This window comes from Tachysurus vachellii, chromosome 3 (genome assembly GCF_030014155.1).
Source record: "Tachysurus vachellii isolate PV-2020 chromosome 3, HZAU_Pvac_v1, whole genome shotgun sequence".
NCBI lineage: Eukaryota > Metazoa > Chordata > Actinopteri > Siluriformes > Bagridae > Tachysurus > Tachysurus vachellii.
In genome coordinates, this window is record NC_083462.1 from 24,420,861 (window position 1) to 24,442,006 (window position 21,146).

General features: G+C 37.0%; 1 protein-coding gene and 1 long non-coding RNA gene across 8 annotated transcripts in view; one reads left to right on the forward strand and one right to left on the reverse strand.

Annotated features, from left to right (window-relative positions):
• Window positions 1-42: 42 nt before the first annotated feature.
• cep43 (centrosomal protein 43) lies at window positions 43-19,578 on the reverse strand. Of its 7 annotated transcripts, none has more exons than XM_060866386.1 (20): window positions 19,453-19,578; window positions 17,880-17,933; window positions 17,734-17,788; window positions 17,549-17,637; window positions 13,906-14,043; window positions 13,383-13,412; window positions 10,104-10,160; window positions 9,778-9,848; window positions 9,344-9,393; window positions 9,181-9,242; window positions 7,617-7,697; window positions 6,517-6,579; window positions 5,043-5,242; window positions 4,596-4,664; window positions 3,831-3,902; window positions 3,591-3,700; window positions 2,415-2,480; window positions 2,236-2,272; window positions 428-506; window positions 43-217 (listed from the first exon to the last, which is right to left on the reverse strand). In XM_060866386.1, exons 1-20 carry the CDS (start codon window positions 19,534-19,536, stop codon window positions 143-145), a joined length of 1,542 nt encoding a protein of 513 aa, XP_060722369.1. In that variant the 5' UTR covers window positions 19,537-19,578; the 3' UTR covers window positions 43-142. The 7 variants fall into 7 exon arrangements, with proteins under 7 accessions (XP_060722369.1, XP_060722368.1, XP_060722367.1 ...); XM_060866385.1 differs by having other exon boundaries at window positions 2,236-2,269; window positions 3,831-3,920; XM_060866384.1 differs by having other exon boundaries at window positions 3,831-3,920.
• Window positions 217-21,146, forward strand: part of LOC132843218 (uncharacterized) — a 30,861-nt gene continuing 9,931 nt past the window's right edge. Inside the window, exon 1 of the long non-coding RNA XR_009648106.1 lies at window positions 217-524. This is a non-coding gene — a long non-coding RNA (uncharacterized LOC132843218). The remainder of the gene's footprint in view (window positions 525-21,146) is intronic.

Here is a 21,146-nt window from a genome sequence, read left to right on the forward strand (position 1 = left end):
GTTTGAAACGTAGCAAATACTTAAACCACCGAAAAAAGGAACTCAACCATGAACAATCGAGTTTTAATAGGAACTGCTGACATGTAGTTTACACAATTACATAAATACACAAAAAAAAAGAGGATGAGCTGTTTAGTGCTTGTCACGCCACGTCTTCCATGTAATCTGCAGCCTGACTCGTCTGAGACACGCTCACATCCTGAGTGATCTCTTCAAGCTGGAGGAAGAGACACAGACGAGTCAGAAATAGAGACTTTAATTATTGAAGCTTTGGTATCTGTTATGCTGCAGAGAACCACAACACACTCGTACAGGTGTCAGGCTGTGTTACTGCTTGTCATACAATACCTGGTATTGTAAGAGCCACCTACACATCTTAATAAAGCTACACTAAGAGCCTACATGAAGGAGATTTATCAGGAGTTACCCTGTCACTGAGATCTGGTCCCTCGATGGAGGCCTCTTCGATCTCCTCACTGATGCTCAGCTCAGTCTTTGAGTTGTGACTGTGGAAGAATTGGAGGGTAAGTGAGAATTTTTTATTTTTAATAAAACAAATAACAACAAAAGGAGTCTACTGTTTTGGGCTGAGTCAATCTGCTACTCTTTACTTGCTTTTGTTCATTTGTGCACTACAAAAACTAACTACACACTCAGTTCACTCAAACTAACTAAACTACACACTCAGATTATTTTATTAAACTATTATTTTTTTTAAGCTGCAAAGGACAAAACATGAGCATCACCAATCTACAATGATAATAATAAATAAAGAAATATAACTAGTATATAATTAAATTACTTTGCACTTAGGGGCAGGCTGTAATAGAAAAACAATCAACATCAGCATGATCTGATGCCACAAGTGGTTTATTTTAAAATAATAGCACATCAGCTACAGCTGAATATCCTACTTTCCTGAATATCCATACTATCCTACAGCTCAGTACGTAAAAATGACAAAGTATTGATATGTCCAGAGTCTCAGTATTCATAAACCAGTAGGCAAGAAATTCCCAGATGATCGATTTCTTCTGCTAAGATTCTAAAGTGTGGAGTCGGTGGAAATACTTGCTTAACAATACCTGAGTAAATTGTAACTTGTTGAAGGGTCAATTAAAAAAAATATAAACATTTGCTTTTTTTTTGGTGGTTAATCTGGCATCATATGTCACCTAACAAAGCCAACATGATGGATACAATATGTCTGGATTGTATTTATATTGCAGACATGTACTGATCAGTATGTATCAGCTACTGAATCAAATGCAGTAGGTACCTGACACAGTATGTGATTTTGGATGACTTTGGTGACTGACATAATTTACCCATGATTCAATTGATTTACTCTACGAATAAACAGCATTTATGTTTTATAATTAGTTCTTGGCATCACTTGTTGTTCCCTTTTTTTTTTTTTTTAAGTTTACTTAGATCAACTTTAGTGTGTGTTGTGAGCAGATCACTTGTGAGCTTGTAAAGAAAAGATAACAGTTTTTTGCCCAATAAGAGATATTTAACCTGATTCATTCTTTTAATCTGATTTAATTATTATTATTTTATTATTATCAACAAGCCATTTAATAATAAAAACAACAAGCTGTTAATAGTAATAACAATAAAAGTCTTATTTTTTCTTAACAACTTGCACCATTCTGCATGAGAACCCTAAACATTAATATTAGTTTGTATAATTTTGTTTGTTTGATCATATATATATATATATATATATATATATATATATATATATATATATATATATATATATATATATATATATATATATATAAATAAAAATAAAATTCATATGAATCATCTTAAATATATGTCTATATATAAAAAATTCTGATATATTCTAAATTCTATATATATATATATATATATATATATATATATATATATATATATATATATATATATATATATATATATATATAAATGATCAGAATTTTTTTAATCATGTATATATGTAATATATATGTACACACACACATACACGTATATATATTCTTTATTTATAGCTACCATATATTTATACTTAATTATGTATTATTTTAAATTATTTTTAATATCTCAAATTAAATGACAAACATTCCTTTAAGTGAACTCAATTTGGTTTAATGGGCCTCTGCTTTTTTTTAAATCACTTATTTCAATTTTATCAGTTTCTTTCACTTTCATGTCTCACAGTGGAAATATTAGAAGACAGGCTATACAGAGCAGAATGAACTTAACCTGTTGAAGTCATCATCGTAATCAAGCTCTTCGTCTGCTGAAACAACGAAAGGAGGCGTCTTAAAACAGAACGCTATAAACATGCTCTACATATTTAAAAAAATAAAAATAAAACACGCATAAACAAACAAAACAAAAATCTTACACTAAATGTAGCATAAGAATGAAAAATCTCTCACCGGGCAGAGGGGATCCAGCTTTCTTATTCAGAGTTTTTAAACCCTGAAGGCCCTTTTCTTTAGAGTCTAATGCATGTATGAGAAAAAAACAAAACAAGAATGTTAAAAACCACAGTGTCAATCTGTTGCAAGATGTGTTATCAGGGTACATGCATTCATACATGCATTCTGACTTAACACTCACTCAACTGTAACTTTTGAACATTCTTAAATGGCTAGTAAAAGCATGATTGCAATCTAACACGTTTGCAGTCTTGCAGAAGCAGCAAAGGATTTAGAGAAAGAAACACCAACATCAAGCTGTAATAAGCATCAATTCATACATAATCTGCATCTCTTTATATATTGGTACATTTTGTGTATCTAATTGAATATTTCTTCTGTATATTTTGCATAGTTTTGTACAGTGTAAAATCTTTGTATCTACATGTATATACTGGAAGGAAGGAAAGAAGGAAGGGAGTAAGTAAGTAAGTACCTACCAACCAACCCACATACCCACCTATCTATTCTTATGATCTTATGAATACAGTAGTAAGGTTCTAGATTTCCTGTCTGCCTCAATTTCCAGTTTCTTACCAGGCTTCATAAAACCAGCATTCAATACACATTTAATCCATCAGTGATTAGTTTAAGCACCTTTCAATTTCCTCTCTCCAGTTACTGTATTTTAGGACTTGTCCAATTAACCTGAACCATACTGCCCAAAATGCCAATTTTGTATATATGCATCATGAACACATATATAAACACATAAAATACAGAAATACAACCAGAAATACACTACTGTATAAATACAAATATTTCTAACCATATAACCATATCAAAAACAAAAACAAAAAAAGACGAACTATATATTTTCTACCACAAGTGTTTTTTTTTTAAGTTTAAAGTTTCTGCTAAATCAGCTACAACAACCAGCTTAATTTCCAGTTCTGATCTCATACTTGTCTAAATATATGTCTTTAAGATGCGACTGTCTAAGCAGTAAGGATTAAATAAGCTGTAAGACATAGTGAGTGGATGCTTTAGGAGCAGTTGCTAGTGTAAGTAAAGACATTAATGAAAGTCTGGGGATTATAAATATACAGGAGTTTAGAGTATTGTAGTTTGATCAATTCCACTACAGACAATGTACGAGTAGTTGGATTTCCAGGCATGTGCCTGTTTTCGTACCATCTTTACTGGGGACAGTGTCTTTTAGGTTGTGTTCTGCACTCTTTAACAGTGAGGTATCGGACAGGAGTGAAGGAGTTAAACCAACTGGCTTTGTGGATCCTGATCTCCTACAGGGCACAGAGAGACAGCAGACAGTTAGAGACTGTGGCATGTCTATTAACAGGTGGGATGGATTTCTGTAACATGTGAGGAGAAATGGAAAGAGAAAGTTAGTAGGAAGAGCAGAGCCTGGCTCACCTGGGCTCAGAGTTAGTGCTGGGCTTGTTCTCAGCATCTGAGAACATGTCCTCTCCATCACCCTCAGTGTCACTGCCAATAGCAGACAAACTGAGGCCAGACAGAGTGTGCGGACACACACACACACACACACACACACACACACACACACACACACACACACACACACACACAAGAGCAGCAATACACATTGAAGATTAAAATGATGCACAGATGTGCAGAAGACGAGAAAAAGGTCAAAAAGGATCAGGATGAACCAAAAAGGATCAGGTCATCAGCTTGCATAATTTATATTATTCATTCAAACAACACACCATTTTAAAATCAAGAGATTTATAATGCACTAATGATGAGTCCATGGCACCAAAGGGCCAGAGAGCCTGGTTTTGCACCCATGGGTAAGATGGCTGCAGTGGGCTAGAATGGCAGTGTGATCACTCCATGCACACTCACTCATTGAGGCTAGTACCCCTCCTCATTTTGGAGAAGGACGGCCCTGCCAGGCTCTCCTCCCTCTGCGAGTGCTGGATCCTTACGGGACCAGGGGAGAAAGCAGAGACAGACGACAGGCAGCGACAGAACGGGAGAAACATGTAAAAAGGGAGAAACAAAGGAAAGGAAGGACGAGGTTGAGTAGACAACAGAGCTGGAATACAAAAGCACCAAGAGCTGACAGGAGCACTGATGGGGAAAAAATCAGACATATAGCTCAGAGTCAGCTGGTGGAAGCAACTAATGCACCCTGAGAATAAAGGAAATACTTACTCTTTCTGACTAAAGCTCTTTTCAGAAAGTCTCTGCCCTGAGTATGGCTTATCAGTGGAGGGTAAACTACTGTACCCCAGTGCAGTGATGCCACAATAAAAGAGAAAATGCATGTAAGGAAGGCATGATAAATAAAGCAACAGTTGATGAAAAAACCTCTAATGAAACAGAAGCAAAGCTTCTTAAAACACATTACTACTTTTAATGATAAAAATGCACTTTGATCTTAAGTTAAATGGTTTAGAAATCTCTTATAAATGCAAGTTACTACATGGAATGGGTGTCATTAAAAAAATAGAGTGTGAATTTTTTTTAGCTGTGTCATTTACAAGCATTTAAAAGTAAAAGAACACATGTCTGTTCAAACAAGCTGAAACCTCAAACATGCTGCTGATATGAGGATTATTGTACAGTGATGAAAAATTTGTTCCAAATAGCTGTTCTTACCAGCCATAGGTTTTCTGAGGTTTCGGAAGAGGATCATCAAAGAATGAGTCCCCTTCCTCATCATCGTCCTCCAGGCCCAGGTCTAGAGGTCTCCTCAGGGCCGAGGGTTCGTTTCTGCTGGTTATAAACCCTTCACTGGCCACAAAAGCTCTGCTCTTCTGAAAGATCAGTGACTCACTGTGACTTGGTGGTTCTCCAGCCTGTGGTAGAAGCACCAAAGAAACATCACACATTTCCTGTGCTAATTACACATTTAACACTTTTTTTAATCAGTTGAGATGTATGGTTAGCAATCTGAGCTGAAGATAGTGGTATTCGAAACGTAAACGAATAGAGCGCCAGCTTAATAAAACAACACTCATGCATGAGCATCATCTAGGCTAGAACACCTGAATGTAGGAATAAGCCGAGGTGCTTTTGGAATCGATAACAGAGAAGTCAGTCAGAGATGCCTCCTTGGACGAAATGGTTGGAAATCAATGGTTCACATCATTTGATTTTTATCTGTTTACAGAGCCTGAGGTGCCACTAGACTCCAAAGTCTTTCAGCTGTTCTGAACCTTTAAATGAGATTAGCTTAAAGGAGAATAAGGAAGCGAAAATGCTGTGGGTGGAATGAGATGAAATGTGGCTTCATGCAATTCACTGATCAACTGCCAGTGCTGAATCAATCAAGGATTAAATAGACCAAAAAAAAAAAAAAAAAAGGTGGTCGGCACATTCTCAAATGAAATGGCATTTTGACATTTGGACTTTGAAATGCTGCCTGTGACGTCAGGAGCAAGAAGAGTAGGCTACACAATTGTCATCTCCAAAACTGGCCCAGAAAAAAATATCCAGCTATGAGTAACCAGAACATGTAATGCAGAGAAACATGACATGAATAAAAAGTAATAAATGCTAATGAGAAAGAAATCTCCTAGCCACACTTCTATATTAAGTCCAGATGTGTTATCCACTTGGGATGAGTATCCTTAATAAGTATTAACACTGTATATGCTCTTCACACACAAAAACTGTTTCACCCTGGGTAGGGTTGCGCTCGATCTGGAGCTCATGCCAGGAACACTGGGCATGAGAACAGGAACACACCCTACACATGGCCACTGTTTCTGGTGCATTATTAAAACTAGGCCACAAGCTGAACATCATGCTGATTCATACAGAGCTGAGACCGGAGAGTCATGTTAAATGAATCACTGATTAATGGAAGCTGAAAGGCTTATGTAAGTGAAGCAGCTGTTTGGAGCGCTGAGTCATTTCCTGTGCTAATGGGAAGGCTGCATTAATTTAGTCGTGTTTTCCATGTTTGTGTGATTTGGGTAGAACAGAGTGACAGAAAAGGCTTAAAGGATTTGGCAGACAGTTTCTGCACCCATGTGAACACTATCCAAGCTCCTTTTTTGTTACTTGAGAAAGCAACAGGATGAGATGGTGCGAGAGGCTTGTGCTAGCATTTCCAACCCTGCTTTACCTGAAACCCAGGTGGCTCTTCCTGTGCTGCACTGGCCTTTATAAATCCCTTATACCTGGGTATCTGAATATGAGAACACAAGTTTAACCAACATCAGCACTCAGTACCCGGACCTGAAGTAACTCACTCAGCTGTAATAAAAAGTAATAAACTCACGCACACACACAGTAAGGAAAAAAAAAAAAACAACAAAAAAAGACCGATAATGTCTCAGACACACACACACGCACACACACACGCACGCACGCATGCACAGACAGGAACACACAGAGACAGGCACACAGACAGACACAGTGTAAATGGAACAAAAAATGAAAAAGAAAGAAAAAAAACATAAAATAAAGACAGAAGATGCTGCTAATGGAGCTAAGTTCCCAAATGCCAAAACACGACTGTACTTTACTCATATTTTACTGAAATTCCTCACCTCACATATCTGCGGTGTGCATATAAATAAAATCTGCACAATACTACATTCATATACTACATAGTTATAATAGTAGAACAATAGTTATCCTAAAGAGAATTCTATTTAGAATGAGTTTTAGTCTTGATATTCGGGCTGCCTTTTTGAGCTGAGCTATGATACTTGAAGATCTTTATCTACTTTATAAACCTTTCTTTTAAAATATGTCAACAATTTCAGAAATTGTGTGGCTTACTGAATTACAGTGCAATGGAGTTGTAGTAGTTACAATAGAACTACAGGCTTGATTAAAACACACAGACGTCTACATCTCTGGCCAGTCGGACAAAACGTTCAGACAGAATGTAGGCTTTCTAGTCACTGAGAATTTATTAAAAAAATGAAGAGCTGAGAAATGAGAATTAAGCTTTTTCAGGGGAAGCCCCTTTGTGCATTATGAGACAAACAAAGAAAGACATGTTTGCCTTTGATACGATAAACGCAACCAGTCCTTTCTAAATATTACGGTTAAACGGTATCATTTAAAGCATATAGGATTAAGAGCGCTAACGAATGATGATGTGAAGGAATATGTAAGACTGTCAAAAACACACTTGTCACATCCATGAGACCCGATCTGTTAACAGACAGTGGACATAAGTTTCAGCTGGAAATGGACTCGAAATGATCTAACCTTGCTGGTAGGTGATGAACTGATCTTCTCCTCAGTAACTTTACTCACAGAGTGAACTCCAGCACTCCCATCACTGGCAACCTACAAAATAATACAGATTTTTTTAAAGATTCCTAAATAATAATATATAGTTATATTACATTATATATACAGGTGCATCTCAATAAGCATATTGTGGAAAAGTTCTTTCATTTCAGTAATTCAGCTCAAATAGTGAAACTCGTGTATTATATAAATTCAGTACACACAGACTGAAGTAGTTTAAGTCTTTGGTACTTTTAATTGTAATGATTTTATGCAATTGTAGCAATTGTAATGACTACTGATCTGACAGTTGTTCAGAAGACAATCATTGACACCCTTCACAAGAAAAGTAAGCCACAAACATTCTTAGCCAAAGAAGCTGGCTGTTCACAGAGTGCTGTATCTAAGCATGTTAACAGAAAGTTAAGTGGGAGGAAAAAGTGTGGACGAAAAAGATGTACAACCGACAGAGTGAACCGCAGCCTTGAGAGGCTTGTCAAGTAAAATCGATTCAAGAATTTGGTTGAACTTCACAAGGCATGGACTGAGGCTAGGGTCCACAAACAGATTGTGATATTCCTCTTGTTGAACCACTCCTGAACCATTGACAACGTCCGAGGCGTCTTAGCTTGGCTAAGGAGGAGAAGAATAACTGGACAGTTGCCCAGTGGTCCAAAGTCCTCTTTTCAGATGAGAGCAAGTTTTGTATTTCATTTGGAAACCAAGGTCCTATAGTCTGGAGGCCAAGTTGCTTGAAGTCCAGTGTTAAGTTTCCACAGTCTGTGATGATTTGGGGTGCAATGTCATCTGCTAGTGTTGGTCCAAAAGAAAACCAAAAGTACGGAACCTGTTTACCAAGAAATTTTAGAGCACTTCATGCTTCCTTCTGCTGACCAGCTTAGAAGATCCTGATTTCATTTTCCAGCAGGATTCTTCACCCCACTGCCAAAAGCACCAAAGGTTGGTTAAATGACCATGGTGTTGGTGTGCTTTAATGGCCAGCAAACTCACCAGACCTGAACCCCATAGAGACTCTATGGCGTATTGTAAAGAGGAAAATGAGAAATGAGACCAAAAAATGCAGATGAGCTGAAGGCCACTGTCAAAGAGACCTGGGATTCCATACCACCTCAGCAGTGCCACAGACTGATCACCTCCATGCCATGCTGAATTGAGGCAGTAATTAAAGCAAAAAGAGCCCCAACCAAGTATTGAAATTTTCACCAGATGTCTGTAACAACCTAAGCAATCCATCCATAAAAAAAACAAAACAAATAAACTCAGAAATTAACTTATGTGCAACAACATCGAATGAAAACACATTGAACATGTGAAGAAAGGGAGGTGCAAATAGACATGGAAAGCCAAGACACAGCTGAAATCTATCAGTAATAAGAAAGTAATCCTGCGGCTTGTCAGAAATTAATATCAGCAATATATATTACACTGTACATTCAAAAATTTGTGGCTTTAAAATCTAATATAAATTCTACATGTTGTTAAACTGTTAGTTTGTAATTTTAATAATAAGTGAACTTACCAGACTTCTGCACTGACAGTAAAGCTGTTTGATTAGCCCCAAGAATTCCTGAAAGTCTACAGCTAGGGCAAAAAAAAATTGAGAGAAAACCTCAGTACCCATACTGCAGCCACCATGTGTAACACACACACACACACACACACACACACACAAGTATACTCACAAGTATCTTTTGCTCTGAGTTCATCAGCCACAAATTGTTCCAGCATGCCTCTTCATTTAGCAGCAGGACAAACACAAAATACGCTATTAACTGTTGTTCTTACTGGAGGTGAGTTATGAATATGGGAGTCACATTAAAAAAAAAAAGCGAATAGCTAATTGAATATGAATATCTTAAATGATGATGGGGATTTAATTAAAAGTGTCTAAATATTAGTATTCAAAGGCTTATTGATAAATGGTTGGCATTTCAGTGTAGGCGAAGTCAAAAGAGAAGGCCACAAAGAAGTTGTGGTGGAAACCTCACACACTTGATTTCATAATCGTACAGATTGTATGAGAGTCAGCGATAAGATCAGATAAAGATGCAGATAAACAACTTTACCAATTCCTCTTGTGGCTTCTTGGTGTACAGTGTAATCTGTGGCAGCTTACCGGCTAAAACTGGGGAAAAGCTCTATGAAAACGGCAATGACTTCGTCTTTGCTTAAACCACCACTCCTATCCTGGGTAAATAATCAAGTAGAAGCACATATATAACGATATATAAAATACAAATACAATATATAATACATAATATATTAAATAAAACTCATTATTACTCATTATTTATCCTGGCTAGGAAAAAAAATAAAATAAAATAAATGTAAAAAATTAAAAAAGGCACACAGCAAATCACATTAGGAGAATTACACAGCTTTCTAAACAAAAGAACTGTTAAAATATGACATTAAGGAAGTTACAGCTTGCTGCAGAATTACCTTGCATTTGCAGTCATATTTTTTTTGTGCTTCAGCAATCTGACGAAGAGACAGTTCCTAAAATAACCAACAGTCTTTTGTTATAGAAATACAAGCTGTAGACATTTCTCATGTAAGGAATAAACACACACAAGGCCTACGGACGTGCTGTTGTAGGAAGATAATCAGGCTGGTGTGATGCAATGATTATTTTCTATAACAGCATGCGTGTTGAAGTGTTTTATTCCTTATAGCACAGCAAATTGCCAATAATCCCCTTTTAATGAATTTAAGAAAGGCACAAGCACATTTTTATTTTAATTAAAGCGGTTATAAACATCTTTCTATTTCATGAAGTTAAAGAGAGAAAAAAACAGCTTATAGTAAGGCGTTATTACAGATAAAAAACTGTATCAAAATGAGTACACTGATGTACACCTACGATTTGCCTTGCAGCTGGAAATATAGTTAAAGTTCATGTGACTGATAGAAAATTAATCAAGACCTCCTGACTAAACAGCGCTGTGGTATAAAAGCAGCTGTAAACTAGTTTCACAACCAGCTTTAACGACTTCGTTAAAAAGTCTTCACAGCAACCGGAACTGGTGTAAAAACACAAAACTAATTAAATCTATTGGCAATGAACAATATTAAACTAAAAGTTAAGTATAATTCATGTGATGTGTCCCTGATGTGTTTTTTCTCCTTAAATTACAGGTATAATCCCAGGTATAATCTTTGTGGAAATATAAATTTTATAAGGAAATTAGCTGAAAAAAGTTCATTCTAGAGAGTTTTCTGTCGCACTTACTTCATTTTATTTTGCAGGCAAAATCCGGAGCCTTCATTATAATTTTTCTAAGTTGGTCTCTTAAGATTATTAATTAGTATCAATTAATAAAAAAATAAAGATTTTTTTACCCTTTCCTGACAAATTTTGTACTGAATAATGCAGAATTTATAAAATAAATGTCTATAACATTTTTTGTATATAAAGTGTACAAGACATTTGCGTATTACTTCACAAGGAAATAATCAGACATATGACAAGTAAAGCCACTGAAGTGCAAAGATACCAGATGCACAGAAGTAGGACAAAGTTGTTTTGCAAAATGTAGCTGAACAGAATTCAGACAATTCTAAACACCTTAATTTACTTCCTCCTTCCTTTGTGTGACCTAAATACATCTAGGGCACAAATCTGTAGGGGTAAAGAGAGAGCATGAGACGAATCAACCCAAGATCAACCACATCTTTCAGGGTTGAGAAACTGGCTTTATTACAACAATGAATTTGAACTGTACTTCGGTTGTGGGAACTCTAAGCTGTAGGAGTATAAAATAGGTTGAATGTGCATAATGGACATATAAAGTGTTTTATAACTGTCAAAAATGGCATGTTTTTATGATGTAAAAAAACGAAACCAAAGTGAATCATGTCAGTACGTTTTCCTATCCTCAAAGTGAAATTACAACATATACAATTAAAGTCGTATAACATTTTAAGAAAAATGGGGGGAGTTACCATGGAGTTACCATGGCCTGGTTGCAAACGTTTGCATATCCTTTTATAACTGGGATTTGGCTGTGTACAGAAAGAACCAATCGCATTCAAGCCAATCTCACAGTAATGATCATACAGCTGTCATCGCTGAAATTACAGTGATGCCCCGAGATACGAGTGCTCTGACATACAAATTTTTTGAGATACGAGCTATGATTCGACCAAATTGTTGGCTTGAGATACGAGCAAATTTTTGAGATACGAGCATCCGAGCCGCCGCTGCCGAAACAAAGATCCCAACAACCACGTGTGCTGTTTCCCCCGCCTCAGCTTCCAGCGTCTCACTCGGTTAAAGCCGCCTTTCCACTGCACACGACAAACGACGGCGATAAACAGGAAGTCATTCATTTCCTATGGAGAGTCGCAAAGGGGCTGCGTGAGGTGCCGACCATCTGCGGATCCGTTTTAAGCGTTGGATCCGTTAAAAAAATTTCACTTGTGCGACTACACTGCATTTGATGTGCCGACCGGTCAGGTTTTTATTAAAACGACCGGCAGATGTTAGTGAGGAAAGAGTGACAAAAAAGGCAAAAACAAGTGAAGAGAAAAGCGATGAAGAAAATTAAGCAAAATTAATGTAAAGAAAACAGAAATTGTAGCAATTAAGTTCAGTTAAGTTAAGAGAATTTCAGTTCTGTCAGGACCACTTTGTCAAAAGAGAATTTATTAGATGATATGCATACAGTTAGTGTGGCAGTATGGTTCTGTTCTGGGCAAGAATCCCCGCGCCCGTGCGCATGCACGGACAGAGCGGAGAAAGCAGCGAAAATAGAATAGACCCCCCGTATAACAGAACCATTAATCATGCATAGTATTAGATATGCTCGCTTAAGTGTTTTTGGAAAGTAATAAATGAATGAATTGATAAATAAATAATTAAATAATTAGAGAGAGAGGGAGAGAGAGAAAAATATGTGGAGATTTATGACGTAAACTGGTACAACGAACACAGGTTCCGGCATGGTGGAGTCGGGGTTGGAGGAGGGAGTTTAGATCGCGGCAGCAGCAAAGCGCTAGAGCGGCTCTATGAATGGGAATTTAAATGGTTGGGTAATATGGATGTCGTAACCGGATTGGTGCGCGTCGTGGACAGCTGATTAACAGCTGATTCACACTTGACGACGTGGCCTGCCAGAACTAACACGATGCTTGATTTAAGTTCGTTAATTTTAGTGAAGTTTAGTTAAGTTCCATTTAAGTATAAAGTAGCATTAAGAGTGTACAGTAGCGAGTAAGTGAATGAAAGCGAAAGTGTACGTGCGAGACAAAATTCCACCTGTTTACTCCTCCCTCATCTTCCATAAAGTACAACCAGTTTATTTGTTTTAACATTCTCTTTTACTACTGTATGTTTTTATACAATATTTGTCATTTATAAACACAGGTACTGTACATTTTTCATATTCAAAACACAAACAAAACAACTGGAGTGGAATTTTGCGAGCTGGAACGGATTAATGGGATTTCAATTCATTTAAATGGGGAAAATTGTTTTGAGATACGAGCAAGGTCATGGAACGAATTAAACTCGTATCTCGAGGCATCACTGTACTCTGATTAACTCCAAATAATCAGCAGCTGTTTATGGAGAATTTCTTCGCATCTCAGTTTGATCTGTCTGCTGGACAAGTTTTGTTCATCTTAGTTTGATCTGTGGTTTCACTTTGTTTTACCTCACAAAAAAAAAAAACCTGCCCAGCAATGTGTCTTTATATACGTAATGTACAGAGGAATTACCTTGGGAATACGTGTTCTGTCCCGATCTGCCTGTGAGTGAGAGAGAGAGAGAGAGAGAGAGAGAGAGAGAGAGAGAGAGAGAGAGAGAGTGTGTGAGTGAGTGAGTGAGTGAGTGAGTGAGTGAGTGAGTGAGTGAGTGAGTGAGTGAGTGAGTGAGAGAGAGAGAGAGAGAGAGAGAGTGTGAGTGAGTGAGTGAGTGAGTGAGTGAGTGAGTGAGTGAGTGAGAGAGAGAGAGAGAGAGAGAGAGAGAGAGAGAGAACAAGAAAGCCAGAAAGAAAGAAAGAAAGAAAGAACGAGACAGACAGACAAAGAGAGAAAGAGATAGAGAAAGAAAAATGAGGAGAGAGAAAGAGACAGACAAAGAGAGACAGACAGACAAAGAAAGAAATAGAGAGAGAGAGATAGAGAGAGAGACAAAGAAAGAAAGAAAAAGAGAGAGAGAGACAGACAATGCATTTGACTAAGTTAGAGAATTATTCCAGCAATTATTCATTTTTCTTCTCAAGTCAGAAACGACAGTCACCTCTGAGTAAATGGAGAGTTTCTCCTTGTTTCTTCCTCTCTTAATTAACTCCAGGAGCAGAGGTGTGCTCTTATTCCCCTCAGATTCAGAGAAGCCAAACTCCCTGGACAAACTTTCACGACTGTCCAGTCCACTGACCTAGGGAACACAGGATGGACGAAAAACATTACTGCTAATACAAGTGTTTCAAATAAGTGTGTCATGTTTGGTTGCTGGAACACGTTTCAAAAAGACTTAAAGTTTGATGATCTGAGTGAATTTATACAGTTCATACGCAGTGCCTTTCAAGGCTTTTGACAGATGCCCTTATCTAGAGCGACTTACTGAAGAGCTGCGAAGCCTCTATCAATAAATACAGTGCTTGACTCACTGCAGTTTGCATATCGTCCTGGCATCGATGTGGAGGAAGCATTGATCTACTCGCTGCAAAAGGCACTGATACACCTGGAGACCACTGGGAGCACTGTGAGACTCCTATTCTTTCAACACGATACAGCCAGCACTGCTGCATGGGAAGCTTGAGCAGTCAGGGGTGCATTATCACCTGGCTACATGGACAATCAACTGCCTCGCCAAGAGACCACAGTATGTAAGGTTGTGTGACTGTGTCTCAGGTGAGTCTACAGCAGCTGCTACCTCCAAAAGTTCTCAGATGATAGAGCCATTGTTGGATATGTATCTGATAAAAATGAAGAAGAATACAGGGACATCATCAAGGACTTTTTTGACTTGTGTGAGTGTTACCACCTGCACTTGAACACCAGTAAGACGAAGGAAATGGTGACTGATTATCAGAGATGAAGAACACCGCACCACACACCAGGGATTATCCAGGCCTTGGACATTGAATTGGTGGTTAGGTTTAAGTACTAGGCTAGGTGTCCACTTAAACAATAGACTTTACTGGCTGAATAACACTGATGCTCTGTACAAGAATGGCCCGAGTCTCCTACACCTGCTGAGGAGACTAGGGTCCTTTTTAGTGTGCAGGACATTATTAAGGACATTTTTTGAATACTTGGGTGGCCTCTGCAATTGTCTACGCCGTAGTCTACTGGGTGGGAGGCAGTACAGAGCATGACAGAAAGAGTCTGAACAACTAGTTAGGAGAACCAGCTCTGTCCTGGGATGCCCATTGGACAGTGGCTATCAGACTTTATAACACTGCATTACAATGATGTTATTGTGCATTTTTGTTTTTAAAATATTGCTTTATATTCTTTCTGCCTATTGTAAGTCTTTAATACCTGTGTTTTAACTGTCAATGAGCTGCTGTGATAAGTGAATTTCCCCACTGTGGGATCAATAAAATTTCTCTTATCTTATCTTACATCCTCATACTAGTTCACTAGGTCAGGAACTAAGAGTGCGATAAGTTTAAACACTGTTGTTGAGGATAGTATAGTATGGAAAAAAGAATTTGACTGAATGATGCACCTGACATTGTGACGTTAATGTGATTGTTCTATGAAAATGAAATGAAAAAAAAATAAAAATAAAAATAATAATAATGGAAGAAAACGTCCAATATGCAGTTTGTGTATTGGGGAAGGTTTGCACAAGTAAACTCTATTATGATCTCTAAATAAAAACTCCACTGAAACTAAATTGGTTTGTGTTGATGAATCAGCATCACAAAAATAAAAAAACAAATGAATCAAGATAACAATTAAAAAAAAAAAGAAAGCAATACTCTAGCCACTGTTGTTTCAATTATACCAGAAACTGTAAAACACATGTCAAAAAACAACAAAAAAACCCACTTAAACAAAAGTGAGGCTTGCTGGTGAAGTTAAAACGAGCACAAGAATCCATTTGAAGGTGTGCAGCTTTCAGTAGGTATGAACAGAGAAAAGCTGAACTATTGAAGCATGTTACATTAGATTCACATGGGATTTACACGTGATAGACAAAGGAAGCAGGAGCGAAACTCAGACGAGTGAAAGCAGGCCTCAAACTGAGCATGACACTGATGTCTGGGGCGAAGCCTTCATAATCCCACATAATGTGATAATAGTGTGTCCACTAGGAGGCAGTGTCCTGTAAGCCATGAAGTAAACACCAAACATACTGCAGACTACCACATGCTATAGAAAGCATTGCTTCATTTCACTGTAGGAACAATACACACAATATAAGGCAGGAGAATGTTTCTATTATAAAGTGCAGTGGGAAATCTGTGTGATGAACTAAAGAACTTCTCACTCGTCTGTCATTTACGTCAATAATGGATGCTTTAGTTTTGTTTCTTTGTGTGTGTTGAGTTGGTATGGTTTTATTACCTACACTCATTACTGGGAGCATAACAGAGGAAAAACCAATATGCAATCCTGCAGAATTAAATCACTGAATATAAAGAGAGCTACAGCAGTTTCTTTTTATGTATACAAATTTATGCTTGGACATGACATAATATAATGTGGATGTGGTAGCCTAGTGATCAAGGCGTCGGATTACTGATTGGAGGGTCATGAGTTCAAATCCCAGGTCCATCAAGCCGCCACTGCTGGGCCCCTGAGCAAGGGTAATTAACCCTCAATTGCTCAGTTGTATAAACTGAAATAAAATGTAAGTCACTCTGGATAAGGGAGTCTGCTAAATGCCGTAAATGTAAACAACTCAATTAAACAATAAGGTGATCATCACGACATGAATCAAGCAAACAGGAAATGTAGGAAAAAAAGTTTGTTTGTTTTTTTTTTTTCTTATAGAGGAGGCTATGCAATTTTAGAATAGTGACTACAATATCATGTGTGCTGATGAACCTGCCTGGTGTCAGTAGTTCAGGCTGGTGGAGTTGGTGTAATCATGTGGGTAATATTTTCTTGGCAGACTTTTGGCTTCTTATATACCAACCAAGCATCATTTGAATGCAGCAGCATTTTCTGTGTATCGTTGTTGACCATGTGCAAATTTATTATGTTCACTATTTGCCCTTTTTCTAAGCGTGATAATGCACCATGTTAGTTGAATATTGGTGTGAGGCTTTTCAGTAGGGATGTCCCCACATAGTGGCTGGATGTTGGTATACCACAACATTTGTATTTTTTTCCACAGACACAAATTTCTCATCTGAGCAGGTGTTTTAATACAGCTGCCAGAATGTGAGTAATGAGTAAGCAAATAATGAACTTTGTTTTATGTTCACATGATGTTCTCAAGTTGTGTTTGTGTGTGTATTAGTCTTGCTTTATACTTTTATCACATAGCTGAAATATAAGCAATAGGAGAATTTCAGTCAGCCACCATTGAACTTTTGAGCTCTTTTTTTCTTCTGGTAGATAGATAAAGAAAAAAATAATTGATGTAATATACAAGGAAGACTATGATGATGAAGAATAGCCCATTTCATATGATAGACAGTAAAGAGGATCTATGTCAATCAGGTTTTTGTTGCAACCAATCATGTAGTCTATTCTTTGAGAATTTGCACAATTGCAAAAAGCGTTACGACTCATAAACCTCCGAGACATTTAAAGACAAACAAAAAGAAAAGAAAAAGAAAACAGAACAAGGTGGCACGTAGAATATCATTCATTTATAAAATGAAAGCGGTAGAAGGGAAAGGAGATTAATTTCATTTCCTTACCACATAAAAGCCAGTCTCACAAATTTTCCTTAGAAGTAATAAACATCGTAATACCGTGTTAATTTCTGGCTGAAAAACTGCAAGGGTGAAGTCCAGATTGAACACTTGCAGAAAGTCTGTGATTAAACTGGTCACAATGCGTCCTGCAATGAATTACAGAATAATTAAGACACTGGTGTTTGTAGGTTGGTTAATCAAAATAACTGACAAAAAAAATGCTAAGTAAAAAAATAACTTGCCGTCTTTAGTGCTGAGAAACTTTTTCAGATTCTCGTTTACAAGTGGAGTTTTATTCTGGTGAGGCCAAAACGAGACATGACAGATATTCAGAATCTTAGACATTCACAGTGTGTAAAATGTTAAAAGTTAGACTGTATTTAATTACCTCAACTTTGTCCTGTTCCTCTAAAGCCAGAAATACAGCAGCTCGAAGCTCAGCCTGTAAATAGACAAACAAACACTAATCTGTTAAACAGTGTTTAATCACCTGTATGAATGTGTGCATGTAAATAAATAAATAAATAAAATTATATATAGTATTCCATCAACGTCGTTCCATACAGGGCTCATGCATGCTCTCAAAGTGTGAGTGAAGAAGCTCTAAACATGTGAATATTAATTTTTGTAGTTAACTTTAGGTTCTTCAGTGACTAAAAAAAAAGTTTGTATTATAATTTAAAAAAACTGTGTTGAATGTTTTTTGTTGTCGTTATCAAATCTTCTTTCAATGCCAATTTTTCCTTTGGTCTATTTTCCACTGTAGTGATCAGTTTGCCCACAATCCTGTACAACTACCTGCTGATCACAATTTCTGTATTTTGTCAAGTACATTACATATTTATGGCATGTAACAAACTAAACAAAAGACAGCGGCAGAAAAATCCAGTTCATTGTTCTGAAAGTGGCTCCGTTCACATTTAATCCTTTAGTCTGAGCGTCAAATAGATCAGATTCCTTTTAATCAAAATACCACCGTTAACGATGACAAGTCAACAGTGAACGAGAAGATGGTCTGTGAAACACAGCTAGTTACTGGGTCTTAGTTTAATTAACTAATATTTCCCTATTATTACTGTAAAGGCCTAATTCAGACAGTTTTCATTTTGCTTTTATTATTGTGTATGTGTTTTTGGGTTGTCACAAAACCTGAAGCTAAGTTGCAGACATAAATAATCTATATCTCATGGCACAGTAAGTACTGTGTTATTATTTTAGACTAATCATTTCAGTTATACATACTCACCTGTTTCACCTAGAGAGAATTCTACACCAAGAAAACAAAGCATTCATATCCTACTGTTAGAGTAGCAGAGGCAGGAAAAAAGTCCAGTTCAACGTGCTGACAGTGACCTGCTAAAGAGTTTGATGCAGCAGCGCTTTATTATTTCCAGCTCTCTCTCTCTCTCTCTCTCTCTCACACACACACACACACACACACACACACACACACACAGACAGACAGACAGACAGACAGACAGACAGACAGACAGACAGACAGACACACACACACACACACACACACACACACACACACACACACACACACACACACACACACACACACACACACACACACCTGTTCATCTGTGCGTCAAACAGATCAGGTTTCTTTCATAATACCATCATCAATAGTGATGAGAAAATGGTGGGTGAATCAAGACGCTTTTGCGCTTTCATTTTTAGGGACTTAAGTCAATATTTGAGATTAATGAGCGTTTGTTTTTACTTCTGTTAAACACTGAAGTAGTTTTTACATGTGTGTTTTTAAAGTAATCAAACTAGCTGTAGAGGACACAATCTAGCCGTTAACCGACAGGTAACACCATAGATACGGTTTGTTGACATTCAGTCTGCTAAGCTAACAAAGTTAGCTACAACTTTAGCATTTACTTGCTGGGCTGAATACCACAGTCAACACTGTGTGTGTTTACATTTACTTATAAACAACAAATAAGTACCTTAATCTTGTTAAGAACGCCATTGTTTTCCAAATTTTGAATCAGAAGGTCTCTGAGCTCAGTGTCTTCTTCTGTAGCAGACATCTTTAATTCCGGTCACGTGACCACACCAAGCCCTCTACCGGCTCTCAGGGAAAAATAAATAAATAAATAAATAAAAGTGTCACCGTTTCAGCGTCAATGCGCATGCGCGACACCATATGGCCCTGTGTGCTCTGCTCACTAGTTTTCAGCATCTCTATGTAACATAGCTATAGTTATTGTTAATTTTTTCGTGTTTAATGAAATTTTTTTTTCTTCTAATTTTGTATGTCACACAAAAAGTTTTGTTACAGACATACTGTATATAAAGTGTATTGCAGGGCTCAGAAAGTAATCTGTTATGATTTCAGGACTTCAGATTTCAGTACTTTGAGAACAAGAACACCTAGAAAAGTGTTTTCTCTATAATATGTTGCTGTAAGATTGTGTTCATATCCAAGTCAAGTCAAGTCAAGAAGCTTTTATTGTCATTTCAAACATATATAGCTGTTGCATTACACAGTGAAACGAGACAACGTTTCTCCAGGATCATGGTGTTACATAAAACAAAGACAGAGCTAAGGACTTAGTAAGTTAGTCCTAGCCACATAAAGTGTGTCTGTGCAACCTGGAGCAAACAGTGCGACAAAAGACAAAGACAAAAAGACAGTGAAGGACAATAGACAGTCCAAACAAAAAATATAAGACACCACACAAAAGACAATACAGAAAAACAGCCCTGATAAGTGTAAATACTGTATGTTCAAACAATAGTACGTGTGCGGAAATACTGGAATGAACACAGTATTATTACATGAGATTACATGAGATAATGTAAAGTATTGTGCAAAACAGCAATCAACTGAAATGTGAGACAGCATGGGCAAAGAGCTAAAAACAGTGTGCAAAACAGCATGTAAACAGTTTGATATGATGGTGCTGTAGACATGGATGTAAAATTGGAAGAGTGTTTATTTGGTGTGGTCATTATCCTGCTGATATGTTAAGATAATTATCTATCTGTTCAACCAGATTCATCCATTCATCATTTTTAACACAAGGACACTGAGAACCCAGAGAGAACTGGTGAAAAGGAAGTTTCCCACAAATAGTTCAATATATTATATAATGATGATGGTATTTAGTCTCTCTTTATCCTGTGAACGGTACAAGTTTCATACATATGCTTTAATAATTAAGAATGGAGAGGAAGCAGATTTCTCTGAGACGCCTGGACAATGATTTCCTCAGTATATTCCAACTAGTGTAAGATTAAAATAGTACAATAATGTTAGTACATTTTAACTATCCATCACACTTTACCTTCATCCACAGAGCACCAGATTTCAGACAAAATAGTGGAATAGATTTAATGAAAGCCATAAGAAAAGTTAGGAATTATGTCTCTTCACCCCTCATTAAACCCCGGGGTTAAATAAATATTTTTATACACAATAGAAAAACTAAGAACAACAGTTAGTTGCTTTAGTTCATTTTACTAAATTTTATTGACTTCGTTTTTATTCACTTTATTGTCATTCAATTCGATAAAAATATTTCATATTTTATATATCTGTCTTATTTTATCAGTAGACATTACATCCCAAATCACTCACTCACTCATTTTCTACCGCTTATCCGAACTACCTCGGGTCACGGGGAGCCTGTGCCTA

Coding starts and splice junctions, on each gene's coding strand:
- cep43 (XM_060866384.1), bottom strand. CDS start 19,536: ATGTCTGCTACAGAAGAAGACACTGAGCTCAGAGACCTTCTGATTCAA. Junction 9,849..10,103: donor AATATGACTGCAAATGCAAG/GTAATTCTGCAG, acceptor TTATTTACCCAG/GATAGGAGTGGTGGTTTAAG. Junction 3,921..4,595: donor AAGAGCTTTAGTCAGAAAGA/GTAAGTATTTCC, acceptor GTCTGGCCTCAG/TTTGTCTGCTATTGGCAGTG.